This window comes from Cibotium barometz, chromosome 26, assembly GCF_041138505.1.
Source record: "Cibotium barometz isolate CiBa-2024 chromosome 26, ASM4113850v1, whole genome shotgun sequence".
Lineage (NCBI taxonomy): Eukaryota > Viridiplantae > Streptophyta > Polypodiopsida > Cyatheales > Cibotiaceae > Cibotium > Cibotium barometz.
The window spans coordinates 20,599,932-20,624,674 of record NC_141071.1 but is presented as its reverse complement, the minus strand read 5'-3'; the positions used below and the strand labels follow the sequence as shown (position 1 = coordinate 20,624,674).

At 41.3% G+C, this 24,743-nt stretch overlaps 2 protein-coding genes and 1 long non-coding RNA gene across 3 annotated transcripts; 2 read left to right on the top strand and 1 right to left on the bottom strand.

The window, feature by feature from the left end:
* The first annotated feature begins 5,546 nt into the window (after positions 1 to 5,546).
* Positions 5,547 to 6,347, top strand: LOC147623749 (uncharacterized). The gene is made up of 2 exons (XM_086820885.1): positions 5,547 to 5,835; positions 5,936 to 6,347. Exons 1-2 carry the CDS (start codon positions 5,610 to 5,612, stop codon positions 6,244 to 6,246), a joined length of 537 nt encoding a protein of 178 aa, XP_086677011.1. The 5' UTR covers positions 5,547 to 5,609; the 3' UTR covers positions 6,247 to 6,347.
* Positions 6,348 to 6,389: 42 nt separating this feature from the next.
* On the top strand, positions 6,390 to 6,987 carry LOC147623748 (uncharacterized). Its single transcript, XR_015269284.1, has 2 exons — positions 6,390 to 6,634; positions 6,887 to 6,987. It is a non-coding gene; the product is annotated as an uncharacterized LOC147623748 (long non-coding RNA).
* Positions 6,988 to 15,989: 9,002 nt separating this feature from the next.
* On the bottom strand, positions 15,990 to 20,539 carry LOC147623747 (chromo domain protein LHP1-like). Its single transcript, XM_086820352.1, has 6 exons — positions 20,037 to 20,539; positions 19,786 to 19,811; positions 19,604 to 19,690; positions 18,404 to 19,519; positions 16,670 to 16,730; positions 15,990 to 16,449 (listed from the first exon to the last, which is right to left on the bottom strand). Exons 1-6 carry the CDS (start codon positions 20,454 to 20,456, stop codon positions 16,396 to 16,398), a joined length of 1,764 nt encoding a protein of 587 aa, XP_086676478.1. The 5' UTR covers positions 20,457 to 20,539; the 3' UTR covers positions 15,990 to 16,395.
* Positions 20,540 to 24,743: the final 4,204 nt, after the last annotated feature.

Below are 24,743 nucleotides of genomic sequence, written 5' to 3'. Positions count from 1 at the left end.
TCTAGATTTGATTGTCCACAAGTTTAGAAACTGTAATGAAGCAATAACTTTAGATTAGGTTTAGGACCTAAGTCATGGGCCCAAGAATAAAAGGGGGCTCATGGACTACTATTGTACCTTTTGATACCTTTAATATAATTGGTCATCTTAACTCTTGGAGCCTCATGGCTTTCATACCTTGGCTTGTGGAAGGCTTTTTCCATCTTCTTGTGGTGGGAGGTTAACTCACTTAGGCATCATGGCCATTGTATGAGATTATCTCTTAATCTTATATTAATCCATGATATTTATCTCTAATCTCAGCTTTATGATCACTCCATTTCAATGTATTAGAGCTCTTGTCTTAGATCTTTGATTAGGGAGTGATTAGATGATTAATCATTTTTAGATTATTTTTAATCCAATTTTTAGAATGTATTTTTTTAAATCATGATTAGTGAAAATCATTTTTAAATTATTACTAATTCAAAAAATTTCAAAATGCATTTTTTTGATCATGATTAGTGTTAATCATTCTCAAATTAGGAATTTCCATAGTTTTCAAAATGCATTTTCTTGATTTTCTTGCATTTCTTGATGTTCTTGAAAATCTTCTTGATTTTCTTGAATTTTGTAGAAATTTTACATGAATTAGAGTCTCTTTTTATCAAATCTTCACACAAACCCAATTTCCTACTATCATTTGCAAGATCCTTTGAGTTATTTACATTTTTGGGGAGATTCTTGGTTGCTGTGCAGTTTTTGGTGAAAGATTCATAAAAAAAGGTGCTAATTATCAAAAGAATTAAAGTCAAATTATAAGTATTATAGATTTTGGCACAGTTTTCAACATCTGTTAGTAGATTGAAAATCTATTGTAGAGTTATTGCAATTTTCTTACAAATTTGAGTGCAGAATGCAAGATCTAGTGCGGAAATTTCAGATTGCTATGCAGAAATTTCATGTTACTATGCACAAATTTCATATTACTATGTAGAGTTTTCATGTTGTGTAGAGTTTTTCAAGCTTTTGTGCAGAGATTTTGGTTCCTATGTAGAGGTTTGGGAGAAATTCACAGTTTTCAAAGGTTGTGTACAGTTTTCCAAAGATTTTGTGTGAAACAGTGCAAAGTATTGAAGATTGTGCAAAGTATTGAAGATTGTGCAAATTTGTTAAGAAAATGCAAAGACACAATGTAGAAATCAAATCTTCAGAAGAATGGACAACAGTGAATGTTCCTAAAGAATCTCTCAATATTCATATTTTCTTTATTGTATCTTGTAAGAAATCAATGCTGTGCAAAAAAAAAAAGTTTTCTAAGAAAGGTTGCAGAGGATAAAATAGTAGACTATAGTCAAAATCTTCACTACAAGGGATCGGGCTCATACCCGCGCTCCTAGCCGCTAAAAATGACTTGTGAGAAAAAGTAGTGGGCCCGTGTATAATCGCGGCCAGAGACATGCGTGTAAAAGCGCGTGTATAGCAGTTCTCAGATGCGCTCATACACGGGTGTATACACGCGTCTGTCAGTTCTGATGCAGTTAGACGCGTTGATACAAGCGTCTATACACGCGTTTTTTACTTTAGATGCGCTTATACACGCGTACTTCTCAGATTTGACGCGTTTATACACGCGTGTTTTATAGATTTTCCACGTATATACACGCGACTTTTAGCAGTTTTGACGCGTTTATACACGCGAACTGAGAGCAAAAAAAAAAATCCAGAGAGTGCTATTTGGTGCCTGAATGCTGTTCCAGCATTCCAGCACCCAATAACACTCTCTGGATTTTTTTTTTTTGGTGCATTAGACCATCCACGAAGAACATATCCACGAGGAAGAACATATCCACGAAGAACATATCCACGAGGAAGATTAAGACAAGAATGACATGAATGCATACATTGTCAATACACAATTCAAGACAGACATGAATGTAATACTATCGATTCACGATTCAATATTACTATCAAAATTTCACACATATATACAAGGGAGTCCATATCTCGAAGTAGCCCATGGCTTCAGTTTACAAAAAAATATATACAACCACATCCTCAATATGGAATGTGATACTATAAGTCTGAGTACTACTCAGACCCAGATGATGACTCGGTGCTCCCTCCATGCTCAGATGAGCTCACATCGGTCGGAATGTCCGATGAGTAGTGCTCACGTCCACCCTCTGCAGTGGCGGCGGGTGGATCATCACCAGCTTGTGCCTGTTCAAGTAATATATAGTATATAAGTATATATATATGTAATTCAATAAACCAAAATCATTCGTTTAGAGTTTTCAAGTACCTGTCGACCGTATGGTCTCATGGCCAACTCAAACTGCGCGTCCGTAATACGTCCCTCGGCTCTGAAGATGGCCCACGTGTCACGTCTGCTATGCCGGCGAGCATACGCAGTATCGTGGGTTGAGGGCTTCCTCCCCGTAACCCGTCGTCGCTGTATCATAATCAACACAATTTGTAAGATTAAAACAATCATAGAATCAATGAATTAAGTAAACAATCAAATAAAGTGGCAAGATACTTACGAACTCTGCCTCCCATGACTCGACGCCGCCAGATCCGAAATGCGAAGATCCAACGGTCTCCATCTGGATCCGTCGCTCGTGCCTCCACATGCTGCCTGCTCTTCACGCCACCCTCTGCTCGTTTCTTTGCCTCCTTCCACTCGCGTTTGTGCGCAGTGGGTGGCAGGTTTCTCGGCAGGATAGCCACCCGCAGCTACATTTAGCCCATCATCGTACGCGAGTTTTTTAAGGTGAGATCTTTTATTACTTAAGATCTCCCATATTCGCGTTCTTTCCCATACATCCGAGAATGTAGCATGTGGGGGATTGGGGTACCGACTATGTACAGCCTCTATCATCTCCCCAACTAATCGGCTATTTTGATCTTTAAATTTAATAAAACAATTTCTATACAAGTTTGATACTACCCCACGCATATACTCCATTACCTCCCTCCCCCTCGCATCCATCACTATCCCGCCCCTATCCGTCACATCATAGCAGATCACTCCCTCCACCTCTCTCATCTCCTCCTCTTCCGAACTGTCTCCTCTAACTCTTCTCCCTCTATCTCCTCTCTCACCGCGTGCCCTACTACCTCCCCCACCTCCCCCACCAAAGCACCCGCCGCATCCTCCACTCCCACTCTTCCTACTACTGCGGGTGGAGTCACGACTGGGGGATTGTCTACGTGACGGTGGCTGTGAGCCCTGACGTGACGGTGGCTCTGAGGGAGCACGTGATGGTGGCTGTGAGGGTGTGCACGGTGGATGTGGAAGAGGAGAAGCTGCATGCCGTCTCGTCGGACTCGTAGGCATAGACGGCACTGGAGTGCCCTGGATACTCGCGGTAGGGGTATAGACACCAAGCATGGCAGGAGGGGGATGGGCATACATGTACTCTGTAAGCTCAACTGGACCAGGATGGCGTCCAAAATGATTTAGCATCTCCATCAGCCAATTGCTGTACGCAAATGGATCGGATGAAGAACCTGGAATATCCATAAAGAATCTGCAAAAATAATCCTCATGTACATCATGGACAGTCTCTTGACTCACACAAATATCATCATTCAAGTCATCTATCAGCCTGCAAACCATAGAAACAGGAAACGCAGTCCCATCCAGAAATGCGTGTATACACCCGTCAAAAAACGCGTGTATACACCCGTCCAAAAACGCGTGTATACACCCGTCCAAAAACGCGTGTATATCCGCGTGAACAGTCTGTGCAGACAGGATACACGCGCTTTTACACGCGTTTCTACATGCGACCTGCGCAAATTTTTTTTGAAAAGGACCGACCTCCGACAATGTGTCCTTATAAAAGGCCCACTGTCGCCCCTGTCAGAATCATTCACCCAAAATCGTGTGCCCGCACAGAAGCAAAAGGACGGAGACAAACCCAAAAAGCAAAGAGAAAATAGCATAAACAAATCTGAGGAAGGAGACAAGGCAAAGGACAAACTGACTCACCTCTGAAAAAGTGAGTCTTCTTTCTTGGTCGGCTTCCTCCCGTGTGTGCTCCTTCTCTTCTCCCTCCTTGCACTTAGGTTTCGTTACTGTTGAAAGAGGCGAAAATGAAAAACAACAGTATTGTTAGTTCAAAATCTTTATTTGGGGAAGGCGGGCTATTTTTAGTTTAAACAGATCGTCGTGTTTATAAACGCGTATATGTTCGCGTGTATGATAATTTAGTTGCGTTTATACACGCGTTTTGCAGGAATTACCCGCGTTAATACACGCGATTTTTAGGAAATAGCCGCGTTAATACACGCAATTTTTAGGCAATAGCCGCGTTAATACACGCGATTTTTATACTTTCATTAAAAACATATTATGATTTTGTGTTTTCTGGTTTGTGCATAGGATGTCATCAACCTCATCAAGCAGTTCTGGAGAAGATGAGACAATGCGTCATCGTAATCGCGATGTGTGGTTGGGATAACGGATTAAATGTATGTGTAATCGATGTCAAGGATGCATTGTACGATCACGTCGAATTACCTTGAATCACATCTCCATGTATGGAGAATGGAATCAAACAGATTTAGAGGTGAGCAGATGTAAATTGATGGTATTCAAATGACTCATGGTATCCAAATTAAATTAATAGAGTTGTAATATATAAACTCTAATTGAAGCAGGATGTAGTACCACACTCTAACATGGTGCCCTACGCGCGACGAGAGCACGCAAAGCGTCGACGAGATGATGCTGGAGCTTCGGGATCTATTGTCAGAGATGAGTGAAAAAGGGATGACAATAGCCCTGCACCCCACGAAGTTGTGGAAGAGGAAGTGTTTGATGATATGGTGCGGAATCTTTTTAAGGATGATCCCAAAGGTATGGACGACGATGATATGGAACAAGAGCATCTTTACAAGGCTTCATCGACACCGGTTTTTGAAGGGTGCACATTCTCTATTTTATGTGCTTCACTTGAACTACTCAATATACAAACAGTTTATGGATGGAGCAATGCAAGTCTTGACGCATTATTGAAGTGAGCATTCTAACTTACAAATTTGAATTAGTGGTTTAAGGTTTAGGATTTAAGACTAATTATAATTTATGATATTGGATGCAGGCTATTATCAAACATGCTTCCAAAGGAAAATAGACTACCCACCTCAAGAGACATAGCGAGGCGCTATGTGACATCTCTTGGAGGATTGGATTATGATCGCATACATGCATACATCAATGATTGCATTCTCTTTCGTGGGACGCATAAGGAGGCTCGACATTGTCCCACTTGTGGTGAAGCAAGGTATAGAACAGATATGAAGAGTTTTGATGTACCTCGTAAAGTCTTGCGACACTTTCCTATAATTCCTCGTATCAAACACATGTTCAAGTGCAAATCCATAGCAGAGCTCATGTCATGGCATTCCTCACATCGATCGGATGATGGCATGTGGAGAATTCCCGCAGACACTCCTGCTTGGAAGCATATTGAAGATGAGTGGCCCAGCTTTAAAACAGAGCCCAGAAACTTGAGACTTGGCCTAGAGGTATGGATGGAGTGAATCCATTTGGTTTCAAAAGCACCGCATACAGCGTGTGGCCAGTTGTGTTGGTGAATTACAACCTTCCACCATCAATGGCGATCAAGAAGGGACATCTTATGTTATCCCTTCTAATTCCAGGGAAACATAAAGTCAAGCATATGGATGTTTATCTTGAACCGTTGATTGATGAGTTGGAGGAACTATGGAGAGGTGTTGCGGTGGTGGACATTAGTAGGCCTCCCTCCTCTCGACACTTCGACTTAAAAGCAGTGTTGATGTGGACAATGCATGACTTTCCAGGATACAGCGATTGTTCTGGTAAGAATTCTAATTACCTCCCTACTCTAATACTATTGGCTATATATATTAATTATAAATATTGACTTTATTATTCTAACTTTTATTTATATTTTAACAGGTTTGAAAACATCGGGTAAACATGCATGTCCTGTTTGTGGCCCTTCGTTAGTACATGAGTATGCTGACGGTTTGTGTAAGACCATATTCGATAATCATCATCGATTTCTCCCCTCAGATCATCCTAAATATGTTGCTAGTAAGAGTAACATTCCTCCACAAACACTTCGTGCAAAAGATTGGAAGCGTATTTGGGAGTCTACAAATATTCTTCCTCCAGATGGCATGAACAGGTATAGTAATGTTTTTTCAATCTTGTTTTGTGTAGTCTCTAATTGGATTAAAGGTCACATAGAGCAATCCCTTGTGTAGGTACTCTATTTTTTTTCGGCTACCATATTGGACCCATCTTAAGATCAACCATCTTCTTGATCCCATGCACATCTTCAAGAATGTGGGATCTGGTATTTGGGAACATATTATTGGTAAACGAGATAATGTTAGCGTATGTGAGGACTTGCGGGTCGCAGGACGTATGCGTCAAGCTTGGCCACGAGAGGTGGGTGGGCACGTTCGTCTTCCACCTGCACCATGGATTATATCAAAGAAAGAGGAGAAGCAGGTAAAGCAGGCTATCACCACTTTGCGTACTCCCACTGGATGCATGAGATCATTGAAGGGAGCCTTTACAACCACTAAGAAAAGAGGCGTTGAGCAACTATATGGGTTGAAGTCCCACGATTGGCACAAGATGCTTCAAGTAAGTGTTTTCCAAGTCTTGTACGTTGAAATTAAATTTTGTAATGCCATAAACGATACATACATGTGCTCTTATGTGCGCAGTTCATACTACCTACTAGCATCGACCATTGTGCAAATAAGAGTTTGAAAAAATATATTTATAAGATGGGCGAGCTTGTGAGGTATGTAAAACCCATGTCAGATCACCCTTCATTATACCTTGCAAAATGAACGTGCATGAGGTATAACGTACTATTTATTTATTTTTCAGATATGTTAGTTCCAAAGCAATTGATCCAGCCACGTTGGATGATGCACGTGTTATGGCAGTGGAGGTGGTTTGTTTGGTAGAGGAGACTTTTCCGCGAACCATTCTCACAAGTCAACTACATCTCATTGTGCATTTAGTGGACGAAATTGCTTTATGTGGTATTGTGCATGCACGTTGGATGTTCTTCCTAGAGCGCTTCATGAAGACCTTAAAAGATTTTGTGAGGCAAAGTGCAAGGCCTGAAGGAAGCATGGCCGAGGGTTGGTTGATACAAGAGTCTCTTGTATATATTTCAGAATTTCTTGGTCAGGTGGACAGCTCTTTGCCACGACTATGGAGCAATGAAGAGGACTTGAGGATGACCTCTATTGTGCCTCAAGGAAAAGGACAGAGTAAAGTAATTGACAGAACATTGATTGATGATTTCAATTTCACTTGCATCCTTAATAGTGATGTGATGAGCAGATGGGTTACAAGATATGAGGATGCAAAGACAAAAAGGCAAGCAGAAAGAGCTCTCTTTCGGAGGTAACATGGCTCTCGTAAGGCGTACCCTAAGCATCTAGCAACACTTCCGAATGATATCCATGTTGATTGGTTGCATGAGAAAATGGAGAGAGCAGAGAGCGATGAGGGGCTGCATATCACGGCGGAAGAATGGGAGTATGCACGAGGATGCATGTTAAAGGTACATAGAACTAATATTTTGCATTAGTTGTAAGTGATTTGCTTTTAATATTTATTCACATTGCTTACACAAATATTGCTTCTATTTTGGTCTAGTGCACTATGTTCAATGCTATATAGTGTGAAGGCAAGCATTTTCGAACACAAAGAATCGATGAAAAGAGAAATACACAAGATTGCGGTGTCATTAGTAGCTTTGAGGGAGCTAATGGAAAAATGGATGATTATTGTGGCACAATCCAAGACATATTTAGGCTTGACTTTCGTCGCTTCTTTGTGTATGTTTTGGATGTCAAATGGCAAATGAACGTGGTGGAAAAAGGGCCTGATGCAACGATAAAACGCCATGCAAGTGGCTATGTAACTATTGACTCTACAAAGTTTTGGCAAACAAAGAAAGATAGGCTTGTATTACCACAACAATGTGAGCAAGTATGCATTTTTTTACTAATGTATTTCATGTACATATATATCTAAGCTCGCGTACCCCTTGACTTTTGATATGCTAATTAATTACTGTAGTATGTGTATTTGAGTAGGTTATCTATCTACCAATGGTGCATGACATTAAATGGTGGTACGTCATCCCTATTGCACCACGTTCCAAAGTGATGTATAATACATTCACTGATATGGAGTATATGGAGGATGTAACAAGCCGCAATGAAGATGATGTCGAACATGCCAATGAAGATGTTATGATCGATGATCAAGAAATAAGAGATGATCATGATAATGAGGATGAGCGTGCCATTTCTCATGATCATGAGAATGACCCTATCATTGAGGATGATGGTGATGTTGATGAGGATGATCAGGACATCGATACCATTATCAATGGAGTACAGAATATCGATAGTGAAATAAATTTAATCGTAGCCTTACAAATTGATCAAATGGATATTGATGTTGATCGTTTGGCAAGGATGGATCTTATTGAAGATGAGATCGAACCTTAACCAATCCGTCACACTGTATCGTTCTAAATTGATGACATTTCTATTGTATGTGTTGTCTTTTAATTATCATCTCATATGCATGATTTATTTTTGAATATATTTCATTGTTGTAAATGCATGTAGTGGGATTGTGTAATGATATATACTGTAATGTACTATGAGATGGTTTAAAGAAAATAGTTCTTAATTTTGTAAAGGAATTCAGTTTTTTTTACCAAGCGTGTATGAATGCGTGTATGGCAGCGTGTATGGCAGCGTGTATTCATGCGTGTATTATTGCGTGTATATAAACGCGTTTATACACGCGCTGATAAATGCAAATATACACGCGAATTTAAATGCCAAAATACACGCGCCCGATTTTATTCAAATACATGCGCGATCATACACGCGCTCGTAATTTATCGCGTGTATGAAATGCGTGTATGGCAGCATTGTGTTGTAGTGCTTGCAACAGTTTTTGTGGTTTATTGTAAATCTTGATCCCTAGAAGCTACAATATTGTGAATCTTACAAGATTTATGTAAAATACATAACAATTTGATGCTTAAGAGAAGTTTTGTTGGCTAAGAATTAAGCAAACAGTGCAAGATTAGTACTTATCTTATGATAAGTAATTAACCTTGATGAATTTAGTAAAGTTTTGTGTGAAATGCAAGGCAGTTTGATGCATGCAAGACAGTTTCCATGTATGCATGCAAAAGATAAATGATCAAAGCAATCGTGATAGATTTCTTTACAAAGGAAGACAGATTTGTAACGGCACATGCATTTATGAGAGTTGAAGATTGTTGAAATGCATATATAATTGAGAAGTCTAGTGCATTCAAAGCTTGAGGCAAGCAAGAAGACCTAAACATTCACAAAAAAAGTGGTGTAAAATCCATACATACATGGTATTCAAGACTCTTTCATAAACATCATTGCCTTTGGTTTTACAGGCTCAACGTGGACACTACTCTAGTGCGTGTTGGCATAGACATTTCTGGTTTTATTACTGTCACCTGAGAGGGCATCAAATTAGGGTCTTGACAACAGCAACAAAGCTTAATATCATCACAAACAACCAAGCAGCTCTTGACAACATCAGCAAACTCACACATACTTTCTTCATTGAGCTACAATAGCTCTCAAAGAGTGGTTTGTAGCACCATTGGAGTGCAAAAGGGCAAAGCATCATAGCCTTGTGGGGCTCAGCAAGCAAGAGGTGTTGAATAGTAGTAGTTAAGGGAAGACATGGCATGCATCTCAAGTAAATTTGACACTCAACAAAATCAAGATGGGACTTGATATTGTGTTTGACGACTTAAGGCTTTGTTGTAGACAATACAAGCTTTTCAAAAGCAAGTATGGCTTACAAAACCATTGTTAAAGCATGGTTAGAAGAGCATCAAGAAAACTCTGAGTTTGCAAAGCTGAGTACTCTTACTACAAGAGTCCATGGTCATGCCTTGATGAAAAGGAAGTATTTCTAACAACGGCATATTTAGCCATTTGTGAAGCACACGTTGCTGTGAAGTCCGTGCCTCGATGGAAGGAAACCCATCATCAGCAAGACAGGAAGAGTTGGCATAGAAGGCGATTATGATCGCTGGCTAGGCCTACAAGGCAAGTTTCTTGCTCTGCAGCGTTTCTTGCGGGCTGTAGTCATCTAGCAGTTTCAAGTGTTTCTTGTGTGCCGTAGTCTAGCAACTTTAAGCACCACTCAGCCCCATCGTTCACATCACTTTCGCTACTCAACAGACAACAGCAAAAATAGCAACAACATCAGGGCCACACGTCTGTGATCAGCGCGCTAAGCTTAAATGACTTCGTTTTGCTCAGAAGCGGACGCATCAGACAACAGGGGCTAGGTGCTTAACGGAACATAGGCTGGCCGCTGGATTGCGGAACCGCATGATGGGCACCACGCACAGCAGCAGCGTGGAGCCAAGGTGTAGATAGCATCACAAGCAGGTCACAACACTCATAATAGCTTAGCAGATGCGTACAACAACGCTAGAAACAACAAAATTTATATTTTAAAAAAAGTGTGCTGCCAACCTCCAGCGTTCACCACTGCAACCTATCCTTTCATTGTCGTTCGTCCAGCACCGCCTCAGCAAATGTAGCGCTCAACCAATCAGCTGGTGCAGCGTGTACAGGAGGGAGTCGTATTTTTTACTTAGGAGCACAAGCGCAACTATCATTTGTCTGCAGATCTTGCTCGCAGGGGGTCCAGGCTCCAGCACCGTGAAGTTTGGTATGGGCTCATCTACAAAGAAACCAAGGGGTCACCATTCGAGGGTTTGCTTGCAGAGACTGTAGCGCTCGTGACCAGCCAGCTACCCTACGCAACAGAAATAATAATAATAATAATATAACTAGAATGCTTGGATACTCTTATCTTTTTGATTGCTTGCGTTATTAGCGTACTTTGAAAGAACATAGAGTTCTTTCAAGTTATTAGCGTACTGTGAAAGAACATAGAGTTCTTTGAAAGAACGTGCACCCGTGCGTTATTAATGTACTTTGAAAGAACATGTCTTTTCATTTAGGTATAAATATCTTGAAGTGTTTGAATGAAGTTGGATACTACAACACATACCATTTCTGCAGTACATCTTCTTCGTATGCGTGTCTTTCTGAAGTTTATATGAACAGCTTATAGAGCTCTAACAAGCATGAACATCAAACCTATGATTATATTCGACGTGAGGAATCAATGGATATTGTTGAGACAGAGATCTCAGAGTACATCGCAAGGTAGATAATTTCAAATTCATTACCACATTTGAATCTGAGCTACACGTCATTCATCAAGTCATAGGATTTCTGTTTTGTGTAAGTGAAGTTTTAAAAAAAAACCATACATAAAGTATGGCGGGAGTTGGCACAATTCTCCCCAAAATTTTATAAACATAGGAGAACGTGCCCATTCTCCATTTCTCAAATAGCACTTTCGAAAGTACACCAAAACACCTTCAGTGTTGAAGATGGCTATTAGTCCTACGTAATGATTCATGATACAAAACTCATTTTCAAATGTGATAATGAATTTGTAATTTTCTAATTTGCGCGGTACTTTTGAATCCCCGTCGAACATAAGAAGAGGCTTCAAGCTCATCGATTGCAGATGTCAGTCTAGCATTGCTTCCAAGTATGCTTTCAAATTCATATTCATTCGAGCATTTCAAATATGCTCTACACTACACAAAGTATGCTACTGAAGCACCACACAAAATACGATAAAAGAATTAAAAATAATAATCTTGTTTTGCAAGCTTCAGAGCATGGAGTGCACCTGGTTTTGATGATGATGTGTGTGTGAAATCTGTGTGCCTGATGTGATTCCAAACTGACTATTTTGTTGCTACTGAAGCACCACACAAAATACGATAAAAGAATTAAAAATAATAATCTTGTTTTGCAAGCTTCAGAGCATGGAGTGCACCTGGTTTTGATGATGATGTGTGTGTGAAATCTGTGTGCCTGATGTGATTCCAAACTGACTATTTTGTTGCTACTGCTGTGTGGCGAGTGGGAGACAAAGGTAATGCCGCTGCTCAGTACTTCCACGGCAAGGCCAGACATGAATTTTACCTCTTAAACGATCGAAACTTGCACATCAACGTCGTCTACTTCATTGGCCTCAAACTAGATGACCGAAAGCGTGAGTACACATGGGTGCAGGGGTTGGGCATTACTTGGTGGGGTCTTTCTGAATCCTAACACATATGCGACAAACTTCATAATATATGTACATGGCATGGAAATATACATTATCTTCCTCTTTTACAATGGCAATGTTCTATAGCAGCAACAACAAAGCCTACCTACCTTGACTTGTTTACATATATTTCGTTTCAATACCACTCTTGTGCTTTGCGATGTTGCCCCAAATAGCTATAGTCCTTTTAACTCCACATAACCTGTCCTTTAATTAGAATAATTTGATCAAAATTGACTATAGCATGACTATAATAGTGTTGGTGTGTGAGCGAGGTGTAGGGAGACGCAGAACATGCACAAAATTACATGGATTCCTGCCTTTGTAGGCCTTATGAATTGCTGGAGCACACCTCTTCCAAGATCTCTAAGATGCACTCAAGCATGAAAGCGGAGAGGAGAGCCTTCTCACGCCGGAAGCTAGAGGCATCCTCATGCAGCTCCTCGCGGAGGGCTAAGTAGAATTGCTCGAAGGGGCGCTGGCCGGTGTGCTAGGGGAACTCAAAGTCGCCATGCGTCACCAGACAGAAGGCTATGAGGAGGCGGCACATCCACTCATTGCCCTCATGGAAAGCCTAGATATGGGCCATTGTCGTTACTCACTGCAAGGCCATTATTCCCAAAGGTGTGCACCAACAAGAGGATGGACTCCATTGTGATGCCTTCAGCTTTACCATCATCGACGAGGGGGTGGTGGAACAACGAGAGGATGGACTCCATCGTGACACATTCAGCTTTACCATCGTCGAGGGAGTGGTGGAACAACAAGAGGATGGACTCTATCATGACGCATTCAGCTTTAGCATCATCCAGCTTTATTATTTTTAAGCATCCGCTCTGCCAGCTTTAGTATCATCCAATTTTTTTATTTTTGACATTGTCTAGTGCCAGCTTTAACAAATCCAGCTTTTTTTATCTTGAGCTACGTGGCCTCACACCCTTGCTTGCTTTTGTGCAAGGGTGTTAGGCTACCCAAGGTTTAAAAAATCACTACAAGCAGCGCGGAGGTGCAGTGTGCAACCAGAGTAATGATTTGTTAAGCTTTTTGAATTGAGTTGCTCAACGCATCACTACAGCACAATATTGCAGGTGAAACGAGGACTGCACATCCGATTTTGTTCAACTGCTCGTTCAGTTCAAATAGATAAAAGCTTTCTCTAACGTGTAGAATTCAAAGCATGGATATTTTTTTAAAAAAATAAAACAACACACAAAAAAAGATACCTTGGTTCCAAGTTTAGGTCTCTTCTTGAAGCCATCCATGGTTGCCAGCTTCTTTCCTTCAAAAATCTCTAATGATTGTGGCGATGGTTAGAGCCTTTTTTGGTGTACATCTAAAGCAAGGATAAGGCATCCAAAAACCCATACCACCATGTCTTAAAATGTTTGGTGCATGTAAGTTGATAGGCATCTTAGTCAATAATAATAGTATAATACCTCTTCCTATGTGTTGGTCCTCTCTGCTCATGTCAAAGCATAATACCTTTGGATCATACTTCTATTATGTCGCGATTATGGTTGATGATCAGCTTCATGAATAAATTCTATTATGTCACGATTATGGTTGATGATCAGCTTCATGAATAAATTCTTTAGCTTGCAGTCTTTTCTAAATTCTAATCCATAATAGAATTTATTACCTTTTTAACAAAATGTCAAAGACTGCAACCTAAACAAAGGAAAGTTAAGGCAAATGTGTGAGTCATGTGCCTGCTAATCTTGAAACTCTAGTGGGGTAAACCGTATTTTCATTGGCACATGTATATTGGGTATATCCTTAATACTGGAAAGTGATAGCATATATGTGAGTCACGTGCAAGCTCACCTTGAAAGTACAATGGGGTAATCATCTTTTCATTGGCATGTATGTTGGGTATTTTCCCTCAAGGTTGTGATCTCGTGTACATATATTTTAGCATATTCTTCAATACTATAAGAATGTTGTTTGCCAAGCAAGTTATATGCTAAATGCATCAATTGGTGGTAAATTCACACCATCATGCATGATATACTTACATATCATCCTCTTGTATGAATAGCTATACATGATAATGTATGTGACCAAGCGTATTTATTCCTAATAAATCTTGCACAGTTTTAATGGTTTTCTAACCTTGTATGCTTCGCTACATTTTCCATTAGGAATTTTTTGGACCGAAAAAAGATCTCCTAAAGATTCCTAATTTTAAGGGATTAGAGCTTAAAAAGTTGGGCTTAAGGGAGACAAAGGCTATGATGACCCCTATTTTTTACCTTGCCACATTAGTCATACCTCCCTAGTTTCACTTTTTAAAGAGAATATTCTCATACTCTCTCTCTTACTTTTTGACTTTTCTCATACTTTTACTTTTTGAATTTTTTATCTTCACTCTCTACAAATTGAATCTTTCTTGTCAGTTTGAAATCTCTTTCTTCATTAACTCTCACCATATCTCCCTTCCACATCACCAAAACATTCTCGTGTTTAGGTGGACCCTAAAAAGTGAAAAAAAATTATTTTTTATTTTTTTACATTTTGAGGTGAAAAAAACACCACCCAACCAATATGTATGATGAAAATATTTTTTTTCCTCCAAAAAGCTTGTAACTCAAGGGTCACATGAGAAAGCCTATCAAGAGCCAGTACATCCATAAACTAGCTGTCAGGTCCCCACAACCCCATATAAACATAACTAACTGTCAGAAACCACTACATCCATGAGATCCTGAAATTGTGGGGACCCAAAAAAAAATTTAATTTTTCTCATAAATGCAATTTATTGAAAAAAAACTCCCTGTTAGTATATTTGTATATCAAAAATATCATTTTTTACTCAGAAAAACGAATTTGTGTTAAACCTCCAACAGCAAAGTTTTAACACTCTCTCTCTCTCTCTCTCTCTCTCTCTCTCTCTCTCTCCCCCTATGAGGATCTCTCTGCTTTAGCTTCTCCTCTGCTTAGCTATGGAGCCTTTGCAAGCTGTGTGTAACCCCTTGTGAAGCTAGAAAACAGAAGATTGATTTACACATTTGTATTCCTGAAGAGTATAACAGCTCTAAAAAAACCCATCCTACTGATGCACAATCTATCCAAGCTTGTAAGATAGCTAAGAAGAAAAATGTAAATCTTTGGGTTGATGGGCGTCTCTATCCAATTGACCCTCCATTAAGAGCAAACCCTCCTTTCCACAATTTATCATCTTTTATGCAATTTATTAGTGAAGGAGAGCTTGGCTTGTTAGAATACTGCAGAAGATTGACTCCTACAAGTGGATGGGCAAACCCATATTCTCCACTCTCAAATGCAAGCATCACAATTCACCCTTTTACAATGTCAAGAAGGACTTAAAACATCATTAGATAAAATGAAAGAGATCCTCACAGAGAATGTGGAGAAGAATGCGAAGATTCGAAGGCTAGAGGAACTTATCAAACGACTCAAAGCAACGCCAAATGGTGGTCATGAACGAAAAAAGACATTGGCTGGTATAGAATCTCTTGAGTTTAAAGGTGGAGCACGGAAGAAAAAGATTCGTACAACAAAGTAAGTAACATAAAATTTCATTATGCACTCAGTGATTTAAACAAAATAGTCCTGATTTGTGTTCTGCCAGAAATTTTTTGCAAGAGGTGTGTGGTTCTAACGAAGAGAGATGGAAGGATTTGGTCTCTCTCTCAACACACACACAGTTTAAGGTGTTTAGAAACCCCACTTGCAACAAGCTACTTATATACCCACTTCTTTAATTATCTTAACAGCTCATTATTGTCACTGTTTCTAAGTGTAACTTAACTTATCTTTAAGCTACTTAACAGCTCATTATTGTCACTGTTTGTAAGTGTAACTTAAAACAAAGAAAATTAAACTTAAGGTGGTGCTTCCTGTCATATGACCCCATGTTTCATCTTGTGACTTCCAAGTATCTATTGTTTCTATCAGTAGAACGTGTTGCATATACAGAAAGTTAAACACCAAAGTAGTGCACCGGTTCAAAAAATTATACATGGTTAACCGAACCACAAAGTAAAAGGTTTGTTGAATTAAATTACAATATCCAAAACTTGGGTCACTCATCCACCTCTCCAGCCTTCATAGAGGAGAGAAGCACACAGACGACACAAGCCAATGCCACACTGATGATCCAATCGGCTTTCGCCTTATTGGAAGTCTCTATTTTAGGCTGTTGTTGGCGAACTATACCGCAAATGCTTTTCATAGAAATCTATGAGCTGCAGGCACAGCAAAAAATCTTTAAAGGTAAGATACAAACACAATCAAGCCTAATGAAGACCAAATTGCTGAAGCACAATATCACATATAGTTCAAATGGTGACAAAAAATTTGTTTGCACAAGACATTCAGACATAGACCAGAGAGAGAAAGAGAGAGAGAGAGAGTTTCCACAAGACCAGATTTTTCAACCATCACAACATGCTGAAAGCTACTCACCAATATTGGGTAATTTGCTCGCATGTACTTGTTGTCCACCAATATCTCACACCCATCAGCCCTGCCCAACATCCACAAGAGATGAGCAAAAAAGAAAGACAAGTCATCCAAAAAGAAAGAAAATGATAACAGTCAGTCCTTACTAGTCAGTACAAAAGAAAGGTAAGAATTCCAAGATTTTAAAAAAAAACACAATCAGTGCTGCCTAACCTGCATACTGACTCCAACAAAACACCAAAACCTAACTTGGGCATTGCTTCCCAAGCACATCCACTGTCCCAGTTAACCAAATGTTGAATATACAACTTACCCCTTGCCACAAGTATCTGTAGTTCCTTTTTCTGATAGAAGAAATTTGCAGCTTTTAAGCCGGCCACAAATCCCTGGCATTGCCCAGATGTGTGGTTTTCAACCAAGCTTACAGTAATATTTAATGTGTACCTGAAGGTTCCACAAGGGTGGTCGAATCTCTTGCACATCAGAAGTGGTTAACAGCCAGCCACATAAACCAAGCCCAATGTGCTCCATGTTGGGTATTTCGGTGGGAGTTGGTGTGAACAGCCGCTTTGGGTGTGTACAGCCCTTCTCAGGTTGGTGTGAACCCCCTCTTTGGGTGTGTACAGCCCTTCTTAGGTTTGGGTCAAAAGATAAGGCTTGATGCCTATAAAAGCATGTATTTGGGTGGTTCTGATAACATGGAGTATCATTTGAGTTGTGCAATCTTTCTCTCTCTCGCTTTGTCACATCTCTCTCTCTCTCTCTCCACACACACTCACCATGGCTATCCTCCATCCACCATAGCCATTCAGCAAACCCTAATATTACTCTTTGCACATGCTCCATCTTGGCACCATGAATGCTAACATGGTATCAGAGTAACAAAGCATAAAGTGGCAAGCCAAAATTGCAACACATTCTCTTACTTGATTGCCCACAAACATGCTATAGTTTGCCATGTAATGCCTGCCCTTTTAGTCATCCAACCTATGGCAAACACAGTAATCATGCCATATTTCAGGCTTTCCATGCATGAGCAGGATCACTCTAAAATAACACATAGTAAGCAGCAGCCATACCCGCACAAACACAAGCAATCCAACCCCTAGACTTGATGACCAATGCAGACCTAGATGAGAGACACTAGGATCAATATCCAGCCTACATAAGGCCTTCTCCCCTTCTTGACTTTCGATGACTCTATGCATAAAATGCTCAACTTTGAGCACACATGTGTGCTGATAATGATCTCCACACGCTTGTGTACCTTCTCACATGAGAAGTGCTGGTTTGAGCCGGCATACAAGGGCTGCTACTACAGATAGAAGATGGAGCAATGTGGGGTGAAGACTAAGTGGGTTTGGAAAAGAGCACAATCCGGATTCACATACATCCTCGCCATTGAAAGCCAATTTCCCAACAATTGGTAGTGATTGTTTGTGTGCACGCCAAATTTGAGGGCAGGGAATCTATGCCTCCACAAAGCATTCGGAATAAAAGAATAACCAAGAAGGGGCCGGGGGGAAACCTGCCATACTTTGGTCCCCAAGACATCTGCACATGGAGAACACAAATGCACACTCTATGTCTCTCTTGCATATGATACTTGCAATGCCTTGCTGTTATTTGAATGAAATATTAACATCTTACAGGACGCTTCAACATCTCCAAATTCCATCCACATTCAAAAACTGCCTGTGTTTCCTCAAAAGCAACATACGCAAAAGAAACACAAACCTTGAGGCCTTGAAAAGAACAGTTACGTCCTTCTTTCCATCCACAGATGACTCGCTGTGGTTGACAGCCTTAATAATCTTTATGAGAGGAGAAACTGTTTGCATGTTAGACTGCAAATCCTGTGGAGATGCTGGAGGAGTGAATGTCGGTACTTTAGGCTGATAAATTGAAAGCTCAGGGAGCTGTGCACCTCTCTCATCCTTTCTTCCCTCTGGCATGGTCTGCTCATGTTCCTTGGAAATGTCTCCCTGTTCTGAGACTCTATCTGCACTTTCTTCTTGAACCATTGCCTTTGCATCATCCTGTTCCTTGGAATCCAAACTCTGTTGGACGCGCCTGACAAACCCCTGTTTCCTTTTTTTGGCCCCGGTGCATTTGTCCACACCAATTATTTTGCAAAGCTCCCCATTTGGATTACTGCTAGAAGCACGAGCGTCCTCTTCCTTGTTGAACCTTTTTTCCTGCTGCATAACACCTTCTAATGTCGAGACAAGCCTTTGTTTGGAAGATTCAGTTTCAATTTGCATCAATTCATCAGTGGTTTTGGCATGACCATTCGACATTCTCTTTTGTCCCTGAATACCAAACCAACTTGTTTCTCCACCAACCAACTGTAGGAAAGGGCCTGTTTCCTCCCCAAGTGCAGGTCGTTTTTGCAGATTCTTGCTTGGCAATGGCAAGACATCTGTAGTAGGCACAGCAGGAAACTGAAATAAACCTTTCTGATTGATAGTGACATCAGCCATAACTGCATCCTGGTGTACTTCTGAGACTGTCACAATGCTATGCAGCGCTTCATGATTACTTTCTGATTTGCAACCTAGCATGGCCCCATAACTACCTAATTTGTCTTGACTAGTCTTCTTGGCTGTATCAACAGATCCGTCTGAAAGTAAGTGCTGATTGTCTGGACTTTGAAGACTCTCTCTGACAAGATCTGATGGTTCTGACCCTGTCTTAATATCCCTCCCTTCATTTCTGATGATGCTCTCTCCTATCTTTACAGAAGTACCATCCTCAGTAGCCCCCGAGAGAGACTGCCTATTCTTCTGTGGTAATATGACTGTGTTGGACTTTCTTCTGCCTCGTCCTCTCTTGCCTTGTTTTCCAGAGTAGCTACGAAAAAATACTCCAAAATAAGAGAACAAGACCAGGCACCCTGGAATATCTGTGGAAAAAACAAGATTTCCCAGTGCATACCTTTCCTCAAAATTTTCTATTATGTCTGCACAAGCCTTTACATTGTCAAATGGTTCCCAGGTATTTGCAGACTCTGGCCACCCTTGCCTGTGAATGCATGGCACAGCTCCATTCATGCCTAAAAGCAATCATTTAGATAAAACAAAAATAGACACCAAGATGTTGAGCGCATAAAGCCTTACCATTTTACGAAGTACTGCATCTGGCCCTGCGGACATGAGACATGCAAGGCAATATTATGCTAACGCCCTTAATGGGACACGTGACACTTCAGCTGTCAATTTACGTATCAATGAAATGTTTGGCTTAATTCCAGGCTTAACAAGGAGGAGACTAGCCCGTGTGGAGCAGGTGCCTGCCAGTTTACGCGCGCACACGCGCACACAATGATGATGAATGGTTCCCTACAGTAGGGAGGTAGGGTAAAACTCACCTTGCGAACTCGTTTCTTTCTCACAGCTTCAACCTCGTAGAAGCCTTCTCCCAACGTTTCCACGCCTCTATTTTCATTATCACTCGGATCAACGTCCACTTCGTGGCCGCTTTCACTAGGGGCTTCTTCACCATTATCGTCCACCACCTGCGGTTCTGCGTCGAGGAGGCCCTCATCAGGTCCAGTCTCCTGCTTCCTTGAAGGTTTGGCTATGGATGCAAGCTCTCCCTCGGCCTCTTCTTCTGCAGGTTTCTCCTTCTTTCGAGAAGAGCGTTTGCTGGCGCGAGCCTCTGATTGTTTGGAGATGGCAGGCATAGACGAGCAAAGAGTAGAACGGCGAGGGCGCTTTCGGGAAGGCTCCTGCTGCGAAGAGTCCTTCGAAATGGCCGTCTCGGCACGGCGAACCATAGCTTCTTGCATTCGGAATTTGGGGTAATCCAACGCTTTTCCGCAATGATGTTAAAAGTTCGAATTCCACACGCATGACTTGATGGGTGGCAGCAGTGGGCCGCCGACCTCCCGCTCCCCTCCTACACCAACGCGTGCACCCTTGGGCTTTGGAATTATAAAACACTGCTAGCATTCCTCCAGTTACATTTATTGAGGAGACAATCACACAAAATGTCGTCGTCCTCCTCTTTTTTGTAATTTTCTTTTCTTTCTTTTTTTTAAGGATGTTGGCGCGATAGGTGGCACAAGTCACTTTTGGCCCAGTGAGGGTTTGGATCCACTGGTGAAAATCAAGACATGTATCTTGCCATCGTGTGGATGAAAAATACTACGGATAATTACTTTTTGTATCTTTGTGCTATCATTCATTTATGAATTACAATATTTCTAGGAAATTAAATACTAAAAAGTTATGTTTTTAAACCTTTTTTATATTCTCTTGCTTATTGTTTTAGGATAAGAATTTGTATTAATTTTATTTATTAAGATTAAAATCAGAAACACATTTAAAACGAAAATTATACTATGACAACTCATTAAATTTAATGAAATGAAATCTATTGTAGTTATAGAAAATTATACACTAACTTTTTGTTTTTTTGTTTTTTTTTAGTTAAAACAGCTGAATATATTAAAAAAAGGAAAGGTTACAAGTGCCCATGAGGAAGGTCCATGGGTAGACGCCTTGGACTGTTAGACCTTGCAGGTGAAGGGAAGAACTTCATAACTACTTGCAGCTGGAAACAGAGCTGAGCCAGTAAAACAACACTTGAACCAGAGTTTGATGAACCGGAAAAAGAAGCTCGACAATGTGAACATCCTGAAAAACTGAGATAGACTGGCTTTTATTCACTGAGGGGGGCTGATACAACTTTATGAACAGCAGACTGAGCCCTGGAGGGAATAAGACACTCCTCATACACTTTCCGACGCCTGGATGTAGGAGTCGGAATGTTGCAGCCTTCTTTGGCATTCGTGAGCCAGCCCTTGAAGCATGCTTTCCTTTCTTTTGCAATGTGAGGAAACATGAAATTGTCTCCATTTCCTCCATGGTAGGTCCTGCCAACGATCAACCTCCATAGGAGACCCTCTAGGTTGCAGCTGCTGTACAAGCCTGAGAGTGCTGTCAAGAAAAAGAAAAAAGTGTTGATTAGTTTTAGTAGCGAAAAGAGCTTCATTACGTTGGTTCCAAACATGCCATAAGAGAAGAAATCTGATGGAATGCCAAGTAAAGGGGTCAAGAGTGTGACATTCTCCGAGGAGGACTTCTTTCCAACTGAGAGGGGTGTTCCTGATATGCATAAAAGCTTTGTTAAGAACACTTAAGAATTGACTCGTGTCGGAGCAGGAAAAGAACAGATGGGGGACAGTTTCCAACTTGGTTTTGCAGCGGGGACAGAGACCATTTCCATGTCCGATTTTCATAGCCTTGTCGAGGGTCCAGGTCGCTTTATGAATGACCAGCCAGGCCAAGAGGGCATGTTTCCTTTCTTGAGCGAAGGCCCAGATAAGCTTGAAGCGGAAGGCCCATTGATGCTTATTCCAACCCAATGACCATCTATTGTTGAGTTTGAGAACAAGTTTGCCTGTATGAAAACCATTAGGCAACTTGCCGAGGTTTCTGGACCACCCCCACAAGATGGCTTTAGAAAAGTGTTTGCAGTCACAAATAGGCCCCGGAGGAATGAAAACACTGAGAGAATTACACCTCTGCATGACAAGCTCAATGCCACCCCGGGGCAGGCTGAATTTGTTAATGATTTGACCCCTGGTTAACATTCCGGAAGAATCACATAAGTCTCCCCACACCTTAATCCCAGCTTTGAAACAAGAAAGGCTGATCTGGACCAGGTCATCGGAGATCGGAGCTATAAGATGGCCAAACCAAATCGAGTCAGCAGCATAGGCATACCTCCCTCTCTTAGAGTAAGTTTGGAAACAAAAGATTTTTTTATATTTCATCCAAGACTCCCACATCCTGCAGCAGAGTTTGCTACCTATTGGGGAGAGATCGGCCTTCGAAAACAGAACTTCGTTAATCGAGAACCCCTTCCATGATCTCTTGCCTTTGAGCCAAAATTTTCCAACATCTCTTTTGATCAAGTCAGCCCACACATCATTGGAAAATATGGCCCTTTGTACCCACTTAGCCGCGAGCTTTTCAGCCAGCAACCCAATATCAATAATGCCAAGACCCCCTTGCTCTTTATCTAAGCAACACACCTTGAAAGCAACTTTGCTGATCCTCCTCCTGTCAAGGGAACCTCCCCACAGATAATTACCCAAGATGGAGTTTAGGGATTGAAGTTGGGTCTCTGACGGCTTCCAGCAGGCCAGGAAGTAGACGACGGAGGGGATGATGAAGTGATTGAGGACAAAGGCTCTGGAGGCAACCCCTGTGTTAATGTGGCTCCATTTCTTGACCTGCAGCTTAAGTTTATTGAGCACATAGTCCCACCTTTGTTTAGCAGAGATGTTAAAGCCCATCGGGATACCAAGAAGTCTAAACACGACACCCTCGGGGATAATCTTACAGCCAGCGGCAAGAATCGAAGGAGGGGGCCCTCCTTCTAACACTCTGAAGCTGGTCTTGGAGTGGTTTATTTGGGAACCACTGGCCAGGCAAAAGGTCTCAAGGCAGGACATGAAGTGGGCAGCCGTCTGCACTTCATTCCGAAGCAGCACATTAGTGTCATCAGCAAAAAGTTGAAGGCATAAAGGGTTAGGCCTGTTGGGAATCTCGATACCCTTAATGTTGTTGTGTTAACCAACCAACCAAGAGCATCAGCAACAATGGCAAAAAGAAGGGGGGAGAGGGGACAGCCTTGCCTAATAGATTTCCTAAGAGGAAAGGCATCAGTGAGAGACCCATTGACATCAACCTTGGAAGACGCATTACCAAGCAAAGTTTGGACATACTTCATGAACTTCCTGTTGAGGCCCATATCCTGAAGGGATTGGAAAAGGAAAGACCAATCAATTCTATCATAGGCTTTATCAAAATCTATTTTGAGGAAGATGTAATTCTGCCCAGAGTTTTCCGCATGCTCCATGCCCTCCCAAAGGCTAATAATAGCATCAAGAATATATCTACCCCTGATGAAACCCTTTTGTTCTTTGAGGATCCATTCGTCCATATAGGGGTTGATTCTACTAGTGAGAATATGAGCATAGACTTTGTAGAGGGAGGTGAGACATGTTATGGGTCTCCAGTTTCCAAGATCTTCTTTCTCGTCTTTTTTGTGGATCAGTTTGATGATCCCCATATTGGTCCTTTCAGCCAGACCACCTTTCTTCATGGCTTCCCTCCAGATGTTTAGGATGTGAGGGGTCAGCTCATCTTTAAAAGCAAGAAAGAATTCATTAGGAATCCCATCTTCCCCCGGAGATTTCCTCTTTTTGAGATGAGAGATAGCCTCCTTGACCTCCTTCTCAGAGAACGGAGCGTCAAGCTTAAGAGCTAAAGCTGGGTTGACGACCTTTTTCCTAATGAGAGCAATCTTGGCTCTAGCAGCCGTAACTTCTTGAGAGGGAGGCTGAGCTGTGGAGAACAAGTTAGAAAAGTGCTCCTTGATGACCTGCAAGTTTTCGACATCATCTGCAGCGGAAGAACCATTGGGCTTCTTGACCATAGGAATAAGATCCCTAACTTTTTTCCTTTTGAGGAGGGCAAACATCTTAGGGTGAGGTGTGTCTATTTTCCCAGCCCACACCTCTCTGTACCACAATCTAGTGGCCTTAGCTGCCAAAAGCTCCTCGAGTCTGAGTTGATTCTTAAGATCGATCGTGGATTGATCTAAAACCCCTTTTTTAGAAAGATATAAGTCCTGGATCTGTTTCCTGATCTGGACTCTCCGATTCAACCGAATCGAATGAGCTTTACGCTTATGATCCTTGCAAATAGAATGAACCTTACTGACGAGACATTCCCATCCCTTGGAGGGGGAGGAGAAAAGACTGAAGGCCTCAGTAATGGAGCCTTTAATCATTTGCTGGATACACGGAAGACGAAAGAGAGAAGGGTCCAGGTGAGGCCACCCCGCCCTCCCTTTGGCCTGGCCAATAGACAGCTTGCAAATCAGAGGGAGGTGATCAGAGATGGTCAGGGAGGAATCCGTCGTGCAGTTGATCTTCAAGTACATATCAGACAGGCTACCAGAGGCATACAGTCTGTCCAATCTCGCAGCTCTGTGAAAGGAGCCTTTTTGATTGTTAGACCAGGAGAAACCAGTTTTAATAGAAAGGTCCGATAGATCT